The sequence below is a fragment of the Oryzias latipes genome, chromosome 21 (assembly GCF_002234675.1).
Source record: "Oryzias latipes chromosome 21, ASM223467v1".
Classification (NCBI taxonomy): domain Eukaryota; kingdom Metazoa; phylum Chordata; class Actinopteri; order Beloniformes; family Adrianichthyidae; genus Oryzias; species Oryzias latipes.
The window spans coordinates 654,902-674,469 of record NC_019879.2 but is presented as its reverse complement, the minus strand read 5'-3'; the positions used below and the strand labels follow the sequence as shown (position 1 = coordinate 674,469).

The following is a 19,568-nucleotide window of genomic DNA, read 5'->3' as shown; positions in this document are numbered from 1 at the left end:
CTACCAGCAGCTACTTTCATGTCTTCATCATCCTCTCCCAGCAGTTACCTTCATGTCTTCATCATCCTCTACCAGCAACTACCTTCATTTCTTCTTCATCCTCTACCAGCAGCTACCTTCATGTCTTCATCATCCTCTACCAGCAGCTACCTTCATGTCTTCATCATCCTCTACCAGCAGCTACTTTCATGTCTTCATCATCCTCTACCAGCAGCTACCTTCATGTCTTCATCATCCTCTACCAGCAGCTACTTTCATGTCTTCTTCATCCTCTACCAGCAACTACCTTCATGTCTTCTTCATCCTCTACCAGCAGCTACCTTCATGTCTTCATCATCCTCTACCAGCAGCTACCTTCATGTCTTCATCATCTACCAGCAGCTACCTTCATGTCTTCTTCATCCTCTACCAGCAGCTACCTTCATGTCTTCTTCATCCTCTACCAGCAGCTACCTTCATGTCTTCATCATCCTCTACCAGCAGCTACCTTCATGTCTTCATCATCTACCAGCAGCTACCTTCATGTCTTCTTCATCCTCTACCAGCAGCTACCTTCATGTCTTCTTCATCCTCTACCAGCAGCTACCTTCATGTCTTCATCATCATCTACCAGCAGCTACCTTCATGTCTTCTTCATCATCTACCAGCAGCTACCTTCATGTCTTCATCATCCTTTACCAGCAGCTACCTTCATGTCTTCATCATCCTCTACCAGCAGCTACCTTCATGTCTTCATCATCCTCTACCAGCAGCTACCTTCATGTCTTCATCATCTACCAGCAGCTACCTTCATGTCTTCTTCATCCTCTACCAGCAGCTACCTTCATGTCTTGTTCATCCTCTACCAGCAGCTACCTTCATGTCTTCATCATCATCTACCAGCAGCTACCTTCATGTCTTCTTCATCCTCTACCAGCAGCTACCTTCATTTCTTTTTCATCCTCTACCAGCAGCTACCTTCATGTCTTCATCATCCTCTACCAGCAGCTACCTTCATGTCTTCATCCTCTACCAGCAGCTACCTTCATGTCTTCTTCATCCTCTACCAGCAGCTACCTTCATGTCTTCATCATCCTCTACCAGCAGCTACCTTCATGTCTTCTTCATCCTCTACCAGCAGCTACCTTCATGTCTTCTTCATCCTCTACCAGCAGCTACCTTCATGTCTTCATCATCATCTACCAGCAGCTACCTTCATGTCTTCTTCATCATCTACCAGCAGCTACCTTCATGTCTTCATCATCCTCTACCAGCAGCTACCTTCATGTCTTCTTCATCCTCTACCAGCAGCTACCTTCATGTCTTCATCATCATCTACCAGCAGCTACCTTCATGTCTTCATCATCATCTACCAGCAGCTACCTTCATGTCTTCTTCATCCTCTACCAGCAGCTACCTTCATGTCTTCTTCATCCTCTACCAGCAGCTACCTTCATGTCTTCCTTCTCTGCATCCAGAATCCTCCTCTCTGGTCTTCCTCTAGAACTCTGGCAGCTCTAGACTCAGCATCTTTCAGTCTCAACCATCTCAGTCTGGCTTTATCTCCAGAACCTCTACCATGTTCTGTCCCTCTGATGTCCTTTTTCCTGATCCAGCCTGGTTCCTCCCAAAGAGAACCTCAGCATCTTCATCTCTGCTTCCTGTCTTCCTCAGTGTCTCTAGGAAACAACATGGCTGCTCTCTCCACACTTTTCTCCACCTTTCCTTTCATTCCAGCTCAAACTCTTTTCTGACACTTTTCTCCACCCATTCCAACCTGCCTGCTCTCTTCTTCACTTCTTTTCCACTCTCTCCGTTCCTCTGGACTGCTGACCCTAGATCCTTCAGATCCTCCTTCTTCATCTCTTCTTCCTGTAACCTCACTCTTCCTCTTGGGTTCCTCTCATTCACACACATGTTCTCCGTCTTGCTGCCGCTAACCTTCATTCCTCTCCTTTCCAGGACAAACCTCCACCTCTCTAGCTTCTCCTCCACCTGTTCTCTGCTCTCACTACAAATCACAGTATCGTCTGCAAACATCATGGTTTGTGGTGGTTCCTGTCTAACCTCATCTGTCAGTCTGTCCATCACCAGGAAACAGGAAGTGGCTCAGAGCTGATCCCTGATGTGATCCCACCTTTTAGGAACTTTTAGGAAGACCAATGTTTCAACGTAATCGCATAAGAACACTGATAGAAAAACAGATTATGTTTCCATAATCCTTTGTTTTCACTCATTTATTGTTCTCTTTTTGGAAAAACATATCTTAACCTAAAGTGCTTCTTGTTGCAGATAGCTGTGGTGACCTCTGATGGGATATGCAGGGAGGTGAACAATAGATTGACAGGGTAACGGCTGTCTATTTCTCCAATGACGTCTATAGGATTTGGCTTCTTGGAGCCAGCAGGTACTTCCTGTTTGGACCATGGGGGTGGGGGCAGTAGGTGATTACTCTGTCCAGTTGTCATTTTCAGTCAATGTTTCAGCATATTCAGCAATAATTTTCCCCAGCCTTTGAAGCCAAAGCCTTCCTTCTGTCAGGTAAATAGTGACCGACCCCCACCTCAACGTTGTGGGTGGGGTTGAGGATGAACTGTGCCACCATTGGAAATAGAACATAGAACTCTTTAAGCAGCTCTTTCCATGTCCTGATTTCTTACTGATCATGTTAAAATTGCTGGTTGTTTGTGTTATGATGGTTTGTCTTTGTTTTACTCTAGCTGTAAAGTTTCTACTATTAACATGAAGTTTGAGAGGCAGACTTTTTCAGATGGAAACTAAAGCGCAGATTTCTCCTCATTTTGACGTCTCTTGTCTTCATACAGCAGACGCTTGTGTCTTTTACAGTCATTTCTACATTATTTAGGGTCAGATTATAAGGAAGGGTATAGTTTCAAGAATAGAAACAGCTCTATATAACTAAACAGTTAAAGTGAGACTCCGCCCACAGCCTGTGTATACCATGGTGTAGGTCGTTTCAGTACAGTGCAAACTGAGAAAGAGTATGATGACATCACTGTCAGATAACATCAGATTGTGGCATGCTAGCTGCGCTAATGAGGAGCTGCTACTGCAGAGGAAGCCTTTGAAAACTAAAGACCAGTGGACGTCTCTGGCATTTCCCTTTGCTCTCATTCTGTCCCGTCTACATGACTGCAGCTTCTTTGCCACCAGGGGGGCGTTTCCCTTAGACTGTGACATATCAAAGCTATCAATAGTAGACTTGTATGATGTCATCAGCTCATACATGAAAGTTTTATGGCCTTTTAGCTCTTATCATTTTCACTTCTAAAGTGGAGAGACTTTATTTTAGATGACGGTTGGGACTGCACTCTCACAGACATTTTAGTATGAAAGTTTTTAGGGTTGCTATGAGCTTCACTGAGGAAGGGGGCTGAGGTACCGATAGAGCTGCAGATGCTGCTGTTGGTCTGCGCGTTCTGGCTGCAGCCGCAGTCGCACTCGTATGTCACGGCCACCTCCAGGCGGTCCTCGAAGCCCACCGGCTTGATGGTGAAGCTCTGTTTGGGGTTGTTGGAGGAACAGCTCCTCGTCTCCACACTCACATCAAAGGAGACCTACACAGCAGAACAGAGCGGTGAGTGGATGAGGATGGAGACGCACTTCCTTCTGGTGGTTCAGATCAGGGTCATCCGTGTGCTAAAGCATGTGAACTGCACACGAGCCGGCTTCTGGGTTTATTTCTACAGAAGAATGTGTAACAGAACCAGCGTCCAGTTGACAGAGAGATGGTCAAAGCCAAAGAGCAGAAGAGCTGCCCAAACACAAGATGTTCTCCTCGCTGTTACAAAGTGGAACCACAGAAGCCCCACATAAGGAAACCATCTGCTGATGGCCATGACACTTTATTATTCCTTCACATCGCTTGGAGCCGTTCTTCATCGTTTGCAGTCAGACAGCAACAGTTTCACCAGAGATGAAGCCACATTTAAGAGGTTCCAGCTCCACCCTCATTTAGGGTCGTTCGTCGTGCACGCCCTTCATGTTTGCAGACTGCAAGACAGATGGCTGCAGTGGGAAGAAAGAAATGCCCTCCTCTGCCTGAAGGACTGGTGACTGGCTCACCTAAAGAAACGCCAAGAACCAAAACCAAACCTTCCAAACTCCAGGAGCAGGATCCATAGTCTGGTTCTGCTCAGCAAAACCCAACCAGCGTCTGTGAGGCAGCTGGACGCACTCCAGCCCTTCAGCGGTGAACCCATTCCTTAAGGATGACAGACTGAAGACCTTCCCACCCAAGCATTTGCTGGCATGCACACGTGTTCACATTCACACTGAGATGACATTTTTACCTTTTTCCTTTTCGTTCCATTTGAATTTTCTCATCAGAAAAATGTTTAGAGTATTTGTCACTAATGAAAGTAAGGTCTTTCTTTTACCTTGCAGTGTTTTTTGTAGTACTGTATGATGTTACAGAAAGTTACAATGTTGACTGTTGAGAACAACTCCAGATGCTTAAACAGTCTTTGCTGTACAGACGTAACCCTTCTGTGGTGGATCTTTGATGTCTGAACATAAATCTGCTGGATCTCCACCTCCTGAGTAAGACTGAACCATTCAGGCTGATGCAGATGAGGTTCCAGCCTCCTTTGGTTCTTAATGGACAGACAGCTCTGAGAATGTCAGCAGATGATGTCAAATGAATTTTAGGGTGACAGTATTGTGTCATCAGCATAAAGATAGATGAGAATACTGTTTTCACTGACACCCACAGCTTTAAAGGGTTCATGCTAAATCACCTTTTTGAGCTTTAAAGAGTTTTAGAATGCCCGTTCCTCACTATAAAAAGTGGCATTTTGATCCATTCACTCATTTCTGAGTGTTCCTCTAAAACCCTGCACTCTGAGCACCAGCCCCTCCCAGGCCCTCAGAATGATGGGGTCCCCAGGTTAAGACATATAAACATGAGCGAACAGTCTGCACTGCCAGCTCCGCCTCCAGGCTAACACACACCCACTTTCTCCGTGGAGCTAGCAGTGATCGGCTAAACGCGTTCATTTCATAAGAGCAATATGAACATCCATCTTTGCAAAAGTTTGGAAGTTGTTTGTTTTCATGGGCGAAACGCAGAAACAAGGCCGGCTCTAGGATGACGCCGTGAGATGGGCGGCCAGAAATGGTGCCCGTTTCACTCAACGGACAAATGTTCAAATGTCCAACTTCATCCTCGTCTTTCTACCGTGTCAAACTTCAGAATGGACGGGCGCAGCCGGAGTGCTGTCTGACCAAAGCAGGAATTTCAGGAAGCAGGAGGAGCGCCGTCACATGACACCCTGAACGCCCCCCCCCCAGTACTCCAGTGAGGGACGGTTAATGATTTAATGAGGCACACAATTCAACCCAGAGGAAGTCAGTGGAAATGCGAGTCACGAGGAAGCCGGTCAAAAAGGGAGACATGGGGGGGGTAAGAGGCCTCAGGACAGGACAGAGGGGGGCACAAAGACAAAAGAGAAAAAACTAATAGAGTGGGGGCAGCCTTCACCATGACTCAAACTGCCCCCGTGGATGACGGACTTTTAGGAAACTTTACAGGAAACAAATGACCACATGGCTGGACCTCTAATGACAAAGAACCTGCACTGAAGACACGCCCCTTTCTGTTCAAAATCGAGCTGTGGGCGAGCCCCCGTGCAGACGAACTCCCTCTGTTCTCAGTCATTGGGATGTGGAACCGGCTCACAGCCAGCCAGGAACCGGATCGGGCCGCGTCTTTGGAAAAGACCAGAAAAGCCCTAAGCCAGTATACCATTAAGATGAATGGAGCACAGCTGAACATGTTTCCGTGCACGCTTGTGCACGGATGCTGGTGAACATCCTGTTGAAAGGAGAAACAATGGAAGTGAGAGGTCCATCTGAGCCAGAGGCTAGATAATAAATGAATAGCGGGTCAGGCACAAAAAAACGTCAGGAGAACGTTAGCGGCGCCAGAAGACTCAGTTTCAAACCCCGTGTCACACCACTGAACCACATGCCTCCCTGGTCAACATACTGGAGACCAGCTGGAGGGAGGAGCTAACCGCTTTACTCGACTTCCCAAAACCTGCTTGAACTACACCGGAGAAGCCTTAGAGACGGGAAAGAAAGCTGCCAGAGCGCGCCCTGACATGAGTCAGGAATGTCAGCCAGACAGGCGGATCAGGGCGGGGCCACCTCTATTCACACGCCCCCCTTTCTATTTAGGCCCAAGTCAGGAACAGAAAAAAAAAAAAATCAGTCACAAGAAATAAAAAAAAAAAAAAATACTAACTACTGTGTAAAGGCGGACCACTGTGATCATGTTTGATGTTTTGTCAAAGCGCTCTCTTTTTTTTACGTTTATTCAGTGACGTGTTGACAGCAAACACATGAGACGTTTTTAATGCTGCTGTCACCAAGAAATCCATTTCCCTGTCAATGCAACACTTTTAGGAACAGTTGAAAGCTAACATCAGTGTCTGATTAGGAGAACTGCGTTTCTCTACAGCACATGGGTGTTGAACCCTCATCACTTCGCACACACCTAAGCATGAGAGGGGCAGGGGGTGCGCGTTTGGGGGGGCAGTGAGACTTTGCCCCCCCGTCCCAGTTTCTGCATCATAACTGAAGCTTTTTCTAAAGGCAGTTTTTCTTCTGCGACTTGAATAAAGAAATAGTCAGAAAGGCAGTTTTGATCTGGATTTTTCTCCTCCATCATCAGAAAAATGCTACAAGAACATGTTAACAACACAAGAACATGCAGGAATCACAGCAGGAACTCCCCAGCCCTCCACAAAGACCGTCATCAACACTCCAGGACTTTCGCAGAGGCACAAAGACCTCCAGCACCAACATGCATGGAGGTCTGAGGGGGGGTGCGGACAGGGACTCACCGTGTCTCCTAACTTAAGATCAGCACACTTCCTGAGGCCTGGCAGGGGCTTCCCATCCTGGCAGGTGGCGGTGAAGGACAGGTTGATGTCCTCTGGGGGGTCTGATGTGGTCAGCTCCACTTTCGAGCGGATGTTCTGAGGAGAGCAGGTCCATAACTCAGCAGCTGACACAGAACTCCAGCTGATTGACCACCACGAGCAAGAGCTACAGACTGTCCCTGAACGCCTCACAGCGACATTGACTCAACCAAGATGTCTTAAACGTTGGTCTTATATAACAAAATCCTGTTTCTATTAGAGCTTTTACCGAATGATACAGAAGACCGCCTGAAGTGAGTCAGCTAGAGGTAACGATTTGTTTTAACAACATTTAATCCACATCATCATTTGTCATTGTCGATACGAGTTATAGTGGATATCGGTTCATTCTGATCGATCTGATTGGATCTGATCCTCTGCCCTAAAGTGGATCCAGATCCTCTGTCCTAAAGTGGATCCAGATCCTCTGTCCTAAAGTGGATCCAGATCCTCTGAACCTAAAGTGGATCCAGATCCTCTGTCCTAAAGTGGATCCAGATCCTCTGAACCTAAAGTGGATCCAGATCCTCTGTCCTAAAGTGGATCCAGATCCTCTGTCCTAAAGCGGATCCAGATCCTCTGAACCTAAAGTGGATCCAGATCCTCTGTCCTAAAGTGGATCCAGATCCTCTGTCCTGAAGTGGATCCTGATCCTCTGAACCTAAAGTGGATCCAGATCCTCTTGATCCAAACTTCCAGACAGAAATTCCTGCTACTGAACAGTTTTCCAGATTCTTGGATTTCTTCCAGATCATCAAGTTAAATGAAATCTGTGTCCAAACCAACAAGTAAACTAGAATGAATGTCAAATCCATTCACATGTTAGTTTCCTAAAGTTCACCACTGTTGTTTTTCCACATCCAGAGAATCCAAAGGGAACATTCTAGAACATTCTAGACACTGGATGGTCACATGACTTTATTCACAGTCTGTCCACACATTGGACTGTTGATGACATCACGTGTGTTGTCCGCTGTGATTGGTCGGTTTTACATTATAGTAAATAAACCTGCTGTACCTCAGTCCAGATGGGATTTCCCGTTATTGATATAATCGATTTCTTTCATTTTGAAGTGATTTCATAACGGTATTTGTTAATTCGATTAAGAAATCACCTCAGACATATCCATCTGGTTGGATAGTAGGAATAGAAATCGTTTCATTTATTAATCAATTAATCGTAGCACCGCTAGTACTAATAAAGGTTATCACTTTTCTAGTAGAATGCGTCTTTTTTTTTTTGTCTACATTGGAGGGCTGGGCCCCTCAGACAAGTGGTCCCGGTTCTGGTGGACTGGGCCAAGAGATCCCCCCGTCCTCTGGTCCTGGTCCTGCCTGCATGCTTGTAGTTGAAATGAATCAACTCCCACACCCAGGGAGGGGGTCAGGCCACGGGTGACCCAGCACCTCCCCAGTCTGAGCTCCAGAACAGACGACGCTCAGATTCAGACAGGAAACAGGTGCAGACCCCCCAACACACACACACACTCACGCTGTAGGCTGTGATGATCAGCTGGATCACGTTCTTGGAGTCCTGGTCCAGAATCTCCACCGTGGTTCCTGGTATGAGGGCCGTCAAGTTCTGTGACCAGAGAAGAGATCAGTAAGGGTCCAGAATCAGAGGAACCGGACACTGGGGGGGTACCTTGTAAATGACATAGTGCCGTTTGGTAACAGCGAAGATGAGGAAGATGTTGTTTTCTGCCAGCTTCTCCCCCAGCAAAGCCAGAGATGGATAATCCTGCAGAGAGACAGACGTGATGATCAGATCATGGTCAGGACCCCTCCACCCCGAAACAGACCTCCCAATGTGCAACTTTTTCCTCAATGAAACGGCTGAAGGAGACGGCTGAAGGCAGAGGGCTGAAGCAGACGGCTGAAAGCAGACGGCTGAAGGCAGACGGCTGAAGGCAGACGGCTAAAGGCAGACGGCTGAAAGATGGCTGAAGGCATACATCTGAAGACATCCGGCTAAAGGAAACGGCTGAAGCAGACGGCTGAAGCAGACAGCTGAAGCAGACAGCTGAAGACAGACGGCTGAAGTAGACGGCTGAAGCAGACGGCTGAAGACAAACGGCTGAAGCAGACGGCTGAAGCAGACGGCTGAAGGCAGACGGCTGAAGCAGATGGCTTAAGGCAAGTGGCTGAAGCAAACGGCTAAAGCAAACGGCTGTAGCAGACGGCTGAAGCAGACGGCTGAAGGCAGACGGCTGAAGCAGACGGCTCAAGCAGACGGTTGAAGGCAGACGGCTGAAGCAGATGGCTGAAGGCAAGTGGCTGAAGCAAACAGCTAAGGCAAACGGCTGCAGCAGATGGCTGAAGCAGACGGCTGAAGGCAGACGGCTGAAGGCAGACGGCTGAAGGCAGACGGCTGAAGGCAGACGGCTGAGGCAGATGGCTGAAGCAGACGGCTGAAGCAGACGGCTGAAGGCAGACGGCTGAAGGCAGACGGCCGAAGCAGACGGCTTAAGAAGACAGCTGAAAGCAGACGGCTGAAGGCAGACGGCTGAAGCCAGACGGCTGAAGGCAGACGGCTGAAGGCAGACGGCTGAAGGCAGACGGCTGAGGCAGACAGATGAAGCAGACGGCTGAAGACAAACGGCTGAAGAAGACAGCTGAAAGCAGACGGCTGAAGACAAACGGCTGAAGCAGACGGCTGAAGGCAGACGGCTGAAGCAGATGGCTTAAGGCAAGTGGCTAAAGCAAACGGCTAAAGCAAACGGCTGTAGCAGACGGCTGAAGCAGACGGCTGCAGGCAGACGGCTGAAGGCAGACGGCTCAAGCAGACGGTTGAAGGCAGACGGCTGAAGGCAAGTGGCTGAAGCAGACAGCTAAGGCAAACGGCTGCAGCAGACGGCTGAAGCAGACAGCTGAAGCAGACGGCTGAAGGCAGACGGCTGAAGCAGATGGCTTAAGGCAAGTGGCTAAAGCAAACGGCTAAAGCAAACGGCTGTAGCAGACGGCTGAAGCAGACGGCTGCAGGCAGACGGCTGAAGGCAGACGGCTCAAGCAGACGGTTGAAGGCAGACGGCTGAAGGCAAGTGGCTGAAGCAGACAGCTAAGGCAAACGGCTGCAGCAGACGGCTGAAGCAGACAGCTGAAGCAGACGGCTGAAGGCAGACGGCTGAAGGCAGACGGCTGAAGGCAGACGGCTGAGGCAGATGGCTGAAGCAGACGGCTGAAGCAGACGGCTGAAGGCAGACGGTTGAAGGCAGACGGCCGAAGCAGACGGCTTAAGAAGACAGCTGAAAGCAGACGGCTGAAGGCAGACGGCTGAGGCAGACAGCTGAAGCAGACGGCTGAAGACAAACGGCTGAAGCAGACGGCTGAAGACAAACGGCTGAAGCAGACGGCTGAAGGCAGACGGCTGAAGCAGATGGCTTAAGGCAAGTGGCTGAAGCAAACGGCTAAAGCAAACGGCTGTAGCAGACGGCTGAAGCAGACGGCTGAAGGCAGACGGCTGAAGCAGACGGCTGAAGCAGACGGTTGAAGGCGGACGGCTGAAGCACATGGCTGAAGGCAAGTGGCTGAAGCAGACAGCTAAGGCAAACGGCTGCAGCAGACGGCTGAAGCAGACGGCTGAAGCAGACGGCTGAAGGCAGACTGCTGAAGGCAGACTGCTGAAGGCAGATGGCTGAAGGCAGATGGCTGAAGCAGACGGCTGAAGCAGACGGCTGAAGACAAACGGCTGAAGGCAGACGGCTGAAGCAGACGGCCGAAGCAGATGGCTGAAGCAGACGGCTAAGAACAAAAGGCTGAAGGAAAACGGCTGAAGGCAAATGGCTGGAGCAGATGGCTGAAGCAGACGGCTGAAGACAAACGGCTGAAGCAGACGGCTGAAAGCAGACGGCTGAAGCAGATGGCTGAAGGCAAGTGGCTGAAGCAGACGGCTAAAGCAAACGGCTGAAGCAGACGGCTGAGGCAGACGGCTGAAGGCAGACGGCTGAAGGCAGACGGCTGAAGGCAGACGGCTGAAGCAGACGGCTCAAGCAGACGGTTGAAGCAGACAGCTAAGAACAAAAGGCTGAAGGAAAACGGCTGAAGGCAAATGGCTGGAGCAGACAGCTGAAGGCAGAGGGCTGAAGCAGACGGCTGAAGGCAGACGGCTGAAGGCAGACGGCTGAAGGCAGACGGCTGAAGGCAGACGGCTGAAGGCAGACGACTGAAGCAGACGGCCGAAGCAGACGGCCGAAGCAGACGGCTGAAGCAGACGGCTAAGAACAAAAGGCTGAAGGCAAATGGCTGGAGCAGATGGCTGAAGCAGACGGCTGAAGGCAGAGGGCTGAAGCAGACGGCTGAAGGCAGACGACTGAAGCAGATGGCTGAAGGCATACATCTGAAGACATACGGCTAAAGGAAACGGCTGAAGCAGACGGCTGAAGCAGACAGCTGAAGACAGACGGCTGAAGACAGACGGCTGAAGTAGACGGCTGAAGCAGACGGCTGAAGACAAACGGCTGAAGCAGACGGCTGTAGCAGACGGCTGACGCAGACGGCTGAAGGCAGACGGCTGAAGTAGACGGCTGAAGCAGACGGTTGAAGGCAGACGGCTGAAGCAGATGGCTGAAGGCAAGTGGCTGAAGCAGACAGCTAAGGCAAACGGCTGCAGCAGACGGCTGAAGCAGACAACTGAAGCAGACGGCTGAATGCAGACGGCTGAAGACAAACGGCTGAAGCAGACGGCTGAAAGCAGACGGCTGAAGACAAACGGCTGAAGCAGACGGCTGAAGGCAAGTGGCTGAAGCAAACGGCTAAAGCAAACGGCTAAAGCAAACGGCTAAAGCAAACGGCTGTAGCAGACGGCTGAAGGCAGACGGCTGAAGCAGATGGCTGAAGGCAAGTGGCTGAAGAAGACAGCTAAGGCAAACGGCTGCAGCAGACGGCTGAGGCAGACAGCTGAAGCAGACGGCTAAAGGCAGACGGCTGAAGGCAGACGGCTGAGGCAGATGGCTGAAGCAGACGGTGAAGGCAGACGGCTGAAGGCAGACGGCTGAAGGCAGACGGCTTAAGAAGACAGCTGAAAGCAGAAGGCTGAAGGCAGACGGCTGAAGGCAGACGGCTGAGGCAGATAGCTGAAGCAGACGGCTGAAGCAGACGGCTGAAGCAGACGGCTGAAGGCAGACGGCTGAAGGCAGACGGCTGAGGCAGACGGCTGAAGGCAGACGGCTGAAGCAGACGGCTGAAGGCAGACGGCTGAAGGCAGACGGCTGAAGGCAGACGGCTGAGGCAGACGGCTGAAGCAGACGGCTGAAGCAGACGGCTGAAGGCAGACGGCTGTAGCAGACGGCTGAAGCAGACAGCTGAAGCAGACGGCTGAAAGCAGACGGCTGAAAGCAGACGGCTGAAGAAGACAGCTGAAAGCAGACGGCTGAAGAAGACAGCTGAAAGCAGACGGCTGAAGAAGACAGCTAAACTTGGAAGTCTCAGCTTGGAGAGCTTCTGTGTTGCTTCATCTCTCAGAACTAAACTGGAGAGGATTTACAATACAGGGGTAATTTTCTGACATAATGAACGCAGTCTCAGTGGACCTTACCATCTTGGTGGACGCGCTGTACTCGTTTTGGTCGTCCAAGTGGCACCGCCCATCGTGAGGCCTAACCAGGCCCCCCAGCCGCCCATCCAGAGCCAGGTGCGGCACGTCGTCCGTGGCAAACACCAGCAGGTGATACGCCTCCTTCCTCCAGCCGATTTTGTCCTGTTGAAGATCCAGCAGTCAGCGTCTCACCCACACCCTCTGCCTTTGAGCAAATACTCATGTAAAGCTGCTGAAGAAGGAGGGCGGCTTGCAGTAGAAGAAAAACCCGCAGTTTTCCCATCAGGCCCTGCTGCAGAGGCAGCCAAAGCCACAAAGGCAGGCATGACCCGAGTCTGGCCCGTGGACTAAATGCGGCCCCCATTAAAATTAAGTAGGCTCTGGTCATAACAGAACCAAGAACATGCGGCCCCAAGCACTTTCTAAAACTGGGTGCCATTGTAAACCTGCAGCAATACTGTCACGCAACCCTTGCAATTAATGGACAGAGTGAGCAGTAGCATCACTGCCAAGTATCAGCAGATCCCTCTCAGTTAAGTCATATATTTGAGCAATTGCTTCAAAGTTATTTCCTTTGAAACAAAGGCGTGGAAAGAGATTTTCAAACTAAAACCTTTATCTTTCATTTGCCAGTTTAGCTCGTGCTGGTTTGCGGCGCCTTCCGTCCGTGAAACCCGGGTTCGACTCCGGGCTGCTCCCTGTTCCCTTCTCTACCTCTGCCGGTTCCAAGCCCGGTTTGAGAAGGTTGCGTCAGGAAGGGCATCCGGCGTAAAACATTGCCAAATTTACCATGCGACTCGTTCGCTGTGGCGACCCCTGATGGGAGAAGCCGAAAGTGGAAGAAGATCTTTCATTTGGGAGGAAAACTTGAATATAAAAAACTGTATCCAAACACACACATACACACGTGTGCACACACACACACAGTGTGAAAACAAGCAGGAGAGCTGTCCAGAGCATTATCAGCAGGAACCAACAGGCAGGCGCAGACTGAACCACGGCGTGTTTCAGCCAATCAGCTAAGAGCCTCTTTGTTGTCCTTTAGCACGTCTGTGAGACCAACAACAGAAAGGCTGTTGTGTGGCGAGGCCCAACTCTGAAACAAACCATTGATGCAGCAAAGACAACCTAATCCCTGCTCAGAGGGCAAATTTACTCTGAATCCAAAAATTACAGACGCCTTCAGACGCAACGCAGCTGCACCTCCTAAACCCGGAGAGGGCTTCTGCTGGAGGGCGTGTGAATGCGGCGTGTAAGCATTGGGTGATGGAATAACACCCCAATCTGTCCAAAAACTTTTGTTTATGCCCCCACAGGCCTCTGCAAAAAAGCGGTGAAGCAGTATTACTTTGTGAAAGAAGTTCAACCAATAAGGCCACAAGTTGGGGAAGCCCCGCCTCCATGCTGTAACGGTTTAACACCAGTTAATTGCAGGGCAGGAGCCACTGTCGTGTCTGGCAAACAATTCCACTGTAGGAGGAAACCGGGCTGAAGCCAGTGCTGTGATAGACGAGCAGCCACAATGGACCTGAACTTCTTGCCCCCCCCCCCCCCCCCCCCCCCCCCAGGAAATGTGTCTCCATCGGAAACAGTGACAAAAGAAGCACCTCACCTCACATACGGCTGCCTGCAGGATGGCGTCAAACCCGCCTTCAGGAGCGTCCCTGTTGCGAGATACCAGCTGCTTCTGCACCTCTTGGTTAAATCGATCCACCTGGTCGGTCAGGGGGAGAATGTGCCGGAAACCGAAGGTGGGGACGCATTGGGGGAACAGCTTGAATCTAAGGAAGGAGATCGGTTTAAAGAACGGGCCCTCTTCTGGAATTTCTTTATGCATGTTATGTTATAAATTGGCCAATCAGATGCCTCAGTAAAAGCATGTGGTGCCATTGGCCCCCACCTCAAACACTCGAAATTTTGATTGACAGATTCTCCTGATCCTGCGTTCAGTGGTAGGGGTGTGGACGTCCAAGAAGCTCACTACGATTGGCGACAGTAGCTGCCATATCAAAAATTAACTCCAATCACTGCAAACTAATGTCAGCTGGCTCCAAATGGCGGCCTCTATATTATGGAAAAATGGCGACTGAATTGCCTACATCTCATTGGAGCCGTAAGTAAGCCATTTTCTATGGGAGGGCATCACACTCGCTCGGTCCGGTAACAGTCAATGCTCTGACCTTTATGCTAACACAGCAGTACGCTTACATGGAGCCGCAGCGTGCCAACATAAAACTACAGTATGCTAACACAGAGGTGCAAGCAAGCTAACGTGAAGCTGTAGTAAGCCCACATCCAATGGACAGATCAGTAAAATGTACCATTTCTTTAGTATACAAAGGTTAAGGCTGCATTCACACATGACACAATTTGCCCATGGGGGCGTCGAGTTTCAATGTTAAGTCAATGTACAGATGCAATCTGAGGTCCTGCGGCACAATTTGGGCGTTAGGCGGGGCGCGTGGGACGCAGCTTTGGGCACGTGACATTTCCAGTGGCTCGATCAAAGAGTAGAAAAATTAATTCAATATGGCTGCTCGACGTGAGGATTTTCATCGTGAACTTCCATCCATTTTCTCAATCCACTGGCGCTGTGGGGAGACGGCTGTCCCAGTTACTGTTGGGTGAAGGCGGGATGCGGCCTGGGCAGGTCGCCAGTGATCGAGCCCGCTCCCGCCGTCTGGCCGGACTCTGATCGGCGGCATTCGCTAGCTCCAACATTGGACTCTTTGACAGGCTGTTGACCTGCCCAGGGTGTCCCCCGCCTTCACCCACCAGTAACCGGGTTGGTCACCAGCAACTCAGTGAAAAGGAAGAGGATCTGGTGAACCCAGCTTAACATCATCCATGTTTTCATGATGCTGCAACAAATAAAGTCCAGAAAAACGTTGGCAGCTGCTCTGCGGCCGGGACGTCAAGGCGTCCAGCAGTAAATCTGACACACATCAAAAGAGAAGCAGCATACAGGAATTTGACACGTGAATCGCGTCCAGTGTGAATGCAGCATAAACTCTTCTGACATTTAAAAAATGTATTACCATCCATACTTAATAGAACAAAATAGAGTTCTTCGGTTTACCAGACTAACATGTTTCTTTGAACACAAATGGAAAAACTGTAAGATCACAAATAACTGAATTTCTTTTTTAGGCCCTAATTCCACAAAATTCACTTTAGATGTTTTAATTCATTTTTAGTTTCAGCAGAATCTGTTGTAGTTGTGGCGATGGTAACCTAAAACCTAAGATCTGCAGAGCTCCTCTATTGTTCAGAGTTTTCAACATTTTCTTTGTGTCGTTTTTTCGTGACGGTTCCACAGCCCCAGTCCTTCCCTGTGGAAGCCCCATCACTAACATGAAGTATGCAGGTCACCACAGGTCAAACCACCGCCATCCGCTGCGCTCTAACCTAAATGGGAAGTGATGCGCGATGGCGGACAGCGAGTTGGAGAGGGGGGGGGGGCTCACCTCCAGGGCAAACATCAAGTCCTCCCCTCCGTGTCATCCACCACACTTTCTTTCCATTTTTGACCTAGCACCCTAAAAAGGCAAATACGCCTTTCATTTTCCCCTTTAGCCTTCAGCCACAGATGGATCGACTTCCATCAACCAATATCCGGATGTGGAGACATTTTTGGACTGAATGCAACAGAACTTCAAGAGTCCAATTTTCAGGGAGCAAAGAGAAGAAGAGAACCAGAGGGATGGATGGATGGTTACGTCTACTGTGGTCTTTGGGTCTCTCCAAAAGAGAATCAAACATGACAAAGGGGCCTTTATCAGCATTCCCGCCTGTTCTAGTCCAAAGGCCTGACCCAGAGAAGGAGGGGGCTGCCCTGTGCTTCTGTTTGCATGTTATTTCTCCGAGCTGACAAATGCTTGTGTCCAGGTACATTCTGAAGCTATGTTCACTCCACCCTCGGCTATTCAAGCAGCCACTTCCAATGAAACGTCCATGTAAACGAGCGTGAAAGTGCATTCTGGCCTTCCACGTTCAAAACTATCACCCGCAGGTTTGGACGGCCATTTTCTGCCTCTATGCACAAAAGTTAGGGACTAGGAGTTGGTGGTGACATGTGGAGATACGGAAGTACCAAGCATGAAGGAGAAATGAATAATTGCTGGGAGAGCCTGGCTGGAATTCGTTCATATATCAGAATCGAGCTGTGAAACAAAATACCTGGAGCAAGATTCATCAGATTTGCACCAAGGCTCTTCCAGCTGCAGGTACATGCGCTAGTCAACAGTAGCAAAAGAACCAGAAGAAGCCCCTTCCTGCTGGTCTAGTGTGAACACTTCAGCGTGCTTCACATGCGGTTTAAGTAGCTTAAAGACCCACTGATGAAAACCCTATGTTTATGTTTTTAACATGACCTAGCATTTTTGACATGATGGAGGACGTTTAATAAGAAAATTAATAAAAAAAACTGCATTCTGAGGGTTTCTTTATTCAAATCGGGGTGAATCCTGAGCAGATGATGAAAGTCCCCTTTATCACATAGTAAATGAAATGGGCGGGACCAAAGTCTCCCTGCTCCACCCCTTTCTGATCATCCACCGTCATACCAATAGATCCATGAACGTCTTTGTTTTCCTGGTCTGAGCTGGATTCTGGATCAGAACTGGACGGATGGATGGATCTGATGTTGCTGCCATTTCTGTTGCACCGCTAACATTAGGTCGGGGGGTTAGGGGGCCGTATGCTAGTGGGAGAGCGGGTAAACAAAGGGATGATGAGATTTCAGTCGAAGGTTACTTCCGCGGCAGCAGTCTGGCCCACAACTCTGAAGGGAATTTCTAATAAACTCCTGCCGCTCTGCAGAAACTATGTCCTTGAAAACTACACAGGTGTTTTGATTTTGGCTAAAAACGGCATCATCATCAGAATGAAAAGACGACCAGGAACACTTTTAGAATGGATCAAAAGAGGAACAGAGTTGGACTGTAGAAGAAACTGCATCAATAATGAATGAAAGTCTACTTGGTCAAAAAGGAAGCCCAGCAGGGTCAGGCTGACCCCTCCTACCCATTGCAGGGGTTTTCCTGATACTTGGGGGCGGTGTAGGAGAAAGGGGACATGTTCTTGTCCACAAAGGAGCCGAAGCCAAGTCTGAAGTTGCTGGTGAGCTTCCCCATCTCAAGAGCCAGCTTTGTGCCCAGGTTCCGGATGGTGGCCAAGTCGTCTTTCATGGACAGAGACAGGTCCATCAAGTAGTACAGATCCACTGGGTAGTCCTCCACCTGTCGAACCTGCAGACTGAACTGTGCCTGGTGTCCTGCTCAAACAAGGACAAAGAACCCATGAGCTGGCCCAACCACTGAGGGTCTGCTCGTACGCCCAACGAGGCTGCTCCTTACCTGGACGCAAGCTCAGGGAGATCTTCTGGGGACTGACCTGGACCACACGGTCCCAGACAAACCCGGATCTTTTTGAGCTCAGGGGGATGTTCTTCAGCACTTGGACATGACTGGTTGAGAACTCGATGAAGCGTTTCTCACAGTTCTTCTTTTGCAAGTTTTGGACGAGATCACAGCGTGACACCAGAGTCTGGTTCCTCCCAAAGACCTGCAGGACAAGCACATGGGCGCTGTTGAAGGGTCTGACCCACATGGAACCATGAGCTCACAGCAGCACATCCACTTCAGACATCCTGTCTTCATGCCTGTACCAACACACTGAAGACCAACAGCCCCTCAAACTGTGCTCCGGTTCCAGAAGGAAAAGTCTGGGACCACCATGAGTCCCACTCCAACGGAACACCCCTCCCCCCGATCTACAACAAGAAGTAAGGTCCAGATCCGGAGGCTCCTGGAGGACATGAGCACACCAGACCGGACCAGTGAAGGTCCTTTAACCCAAACAGGCCGCTGAGAGACTGCAGTCAGCAGCAGGTCCAGTTCTAACCAGGCCGAACCTCAGCGGCCTGAGCATGTAGTGACCTCCTGACCTGCGCAGAACGTACGGACGAACCTCTTGAGCGCACCAGGCGCAGCTGGGATGGATCAGGAGGCATTCCGCACAGGAGGCCGCGCTGCCGCTGGTGCACACGTTCAGACCTGCAGGGAGACCAGAGGATTTCAAACATCCGCAGAAACGGGTCAGACAGAACCACGCGCAGCCCCGGGCGCTCAGAGGCTTCCCCCACATTCCTGCGGGGTTCCGTCCGCTGGTCGCCGTGGCCGTCGACCCGAGTGAGACGGGCTGGCGGTTCGACCTCACCTCTGCCGGGCTGCAGCAGCGCCTGCAGGACAAGGCAGCACAGCGCCGCGCTCCACGGGCTCCGCATGGCGCTGCTCGGGTTTCGGACCGATCCGCGGATCTCTGTGCAGACTCTCAGCCGCGTTCCGCCGCCGCGCGCGCGCCTCTCAGCTGCATGCCGACCGGGACTAGGGTGGCTGAGCGGAGCGTGACCGTGGAACGTTTCTGCGTGGACACCTGGAGACGCGCGCCCCGATCAACGGACGGTCCCGGGGGTCGCTCCTCTTCTGTGTCCCCGCCGCGAGGACGTGGAAACTAAGACAGAGTGCGGCAGTCCGTGGAAACTCCGGTCATTCCTGCGGGGATCGACTGTTGCTCCCGGTGTCTCCGCCCACCCGCCTCACCAGCTGCTGCGTTCGCTGCAGCTCGGAAATCCTGAAGCTCGGCGGGATTTCTGCTCGCTACGCCTCAACAGCAGAGGTCCGGTTTTGTCTCTTTCTTGGTCATGTTTGGATCACCAGGTGTGTTATTGTCTGTTGTTGGGTCTTTTAGAAAAACATTCGAGTCCTAAAAGCAGCTCTTCTCCTGTCAGTCACTGCTCATGTTCGAGTTTTATTATATTTCAAATCCTTTTGTTGATCTACTTCCAAATGATGTGAAATGAGCTCACAAAAAATCTTTCCTTCACACGTTCATCTACAGGCGAGCCTCCTTCAGTTCTGTTGGAGTTCTGGATCTGGATGGTCTGCCTGCTTCAGATGGGGGGGTTAGATGTGTTTGCAGGACAAGAATCATAAGATGGGATCCAAGAGACAGGAAGTTCCCCACCCCATCATCAGTGGAGTCCAGTACAATTAACACTAGAAGACATCCAACAGGCTGGAATCATAGAACATCACAGAGGTTCTGGT

General features: G+C 50.3%; 1 protein-coding gene across 2 annotated transcripts in view; it reads right to left on the bottom strand.

Moving 5' to 3' along the window:
* Positions 1–19,038, bottom strand: part of itgb5 (integrin subunit beta 5) — a 55,007-nt gene extending 35,969 nt beyond the window's left edge. For both annotated transcript variants that reach the window (XM_023950461.1, XM_023950462.1), the window contains exons 1-10: positions 18,679–19,038; positions 18,430–18,515; positions 17,817–18,024; positions 17,485–17,734; positions 14,072–14,240; positions 12,460–12,621; positions 8,572–8,667; positions 8,419–8,508; positions 6,849–6,983; positions 3,383–3,557 (exon numbers count right to left, since the gene is read on the bottom strand). In XM_023950461.1, coding sequence (XP_023806229.1) covers positions 3,383–3,557; positions 6,849–6,983; positions 8,419–8,508; positions 8,572–8,667; positions 12,460–12,621; positions 14,072–14,240; positions 17,485–17,734; positions 17,817–18,024; positions 18,430–18,515; positions 18,679–18,745 — 1,438 coding nt within the window. In that variant the 5' untranslated portion in view covers positions 18,746–19,038. The remainder of the gene's footprint in view (positions 1–3,382; positions 3,558–6,848; positions 6,984–8,418; positions 8,509–8,571; positions 8,668–12,459; positions 12,622–14,071; positions 14,241–17,484; positions 17,735–17,816; positions 18,025–18,429; positions 18,516–18,678) is intronic.
* Positions 19,039–19,568: the final 530 nt, after the last annotated feature.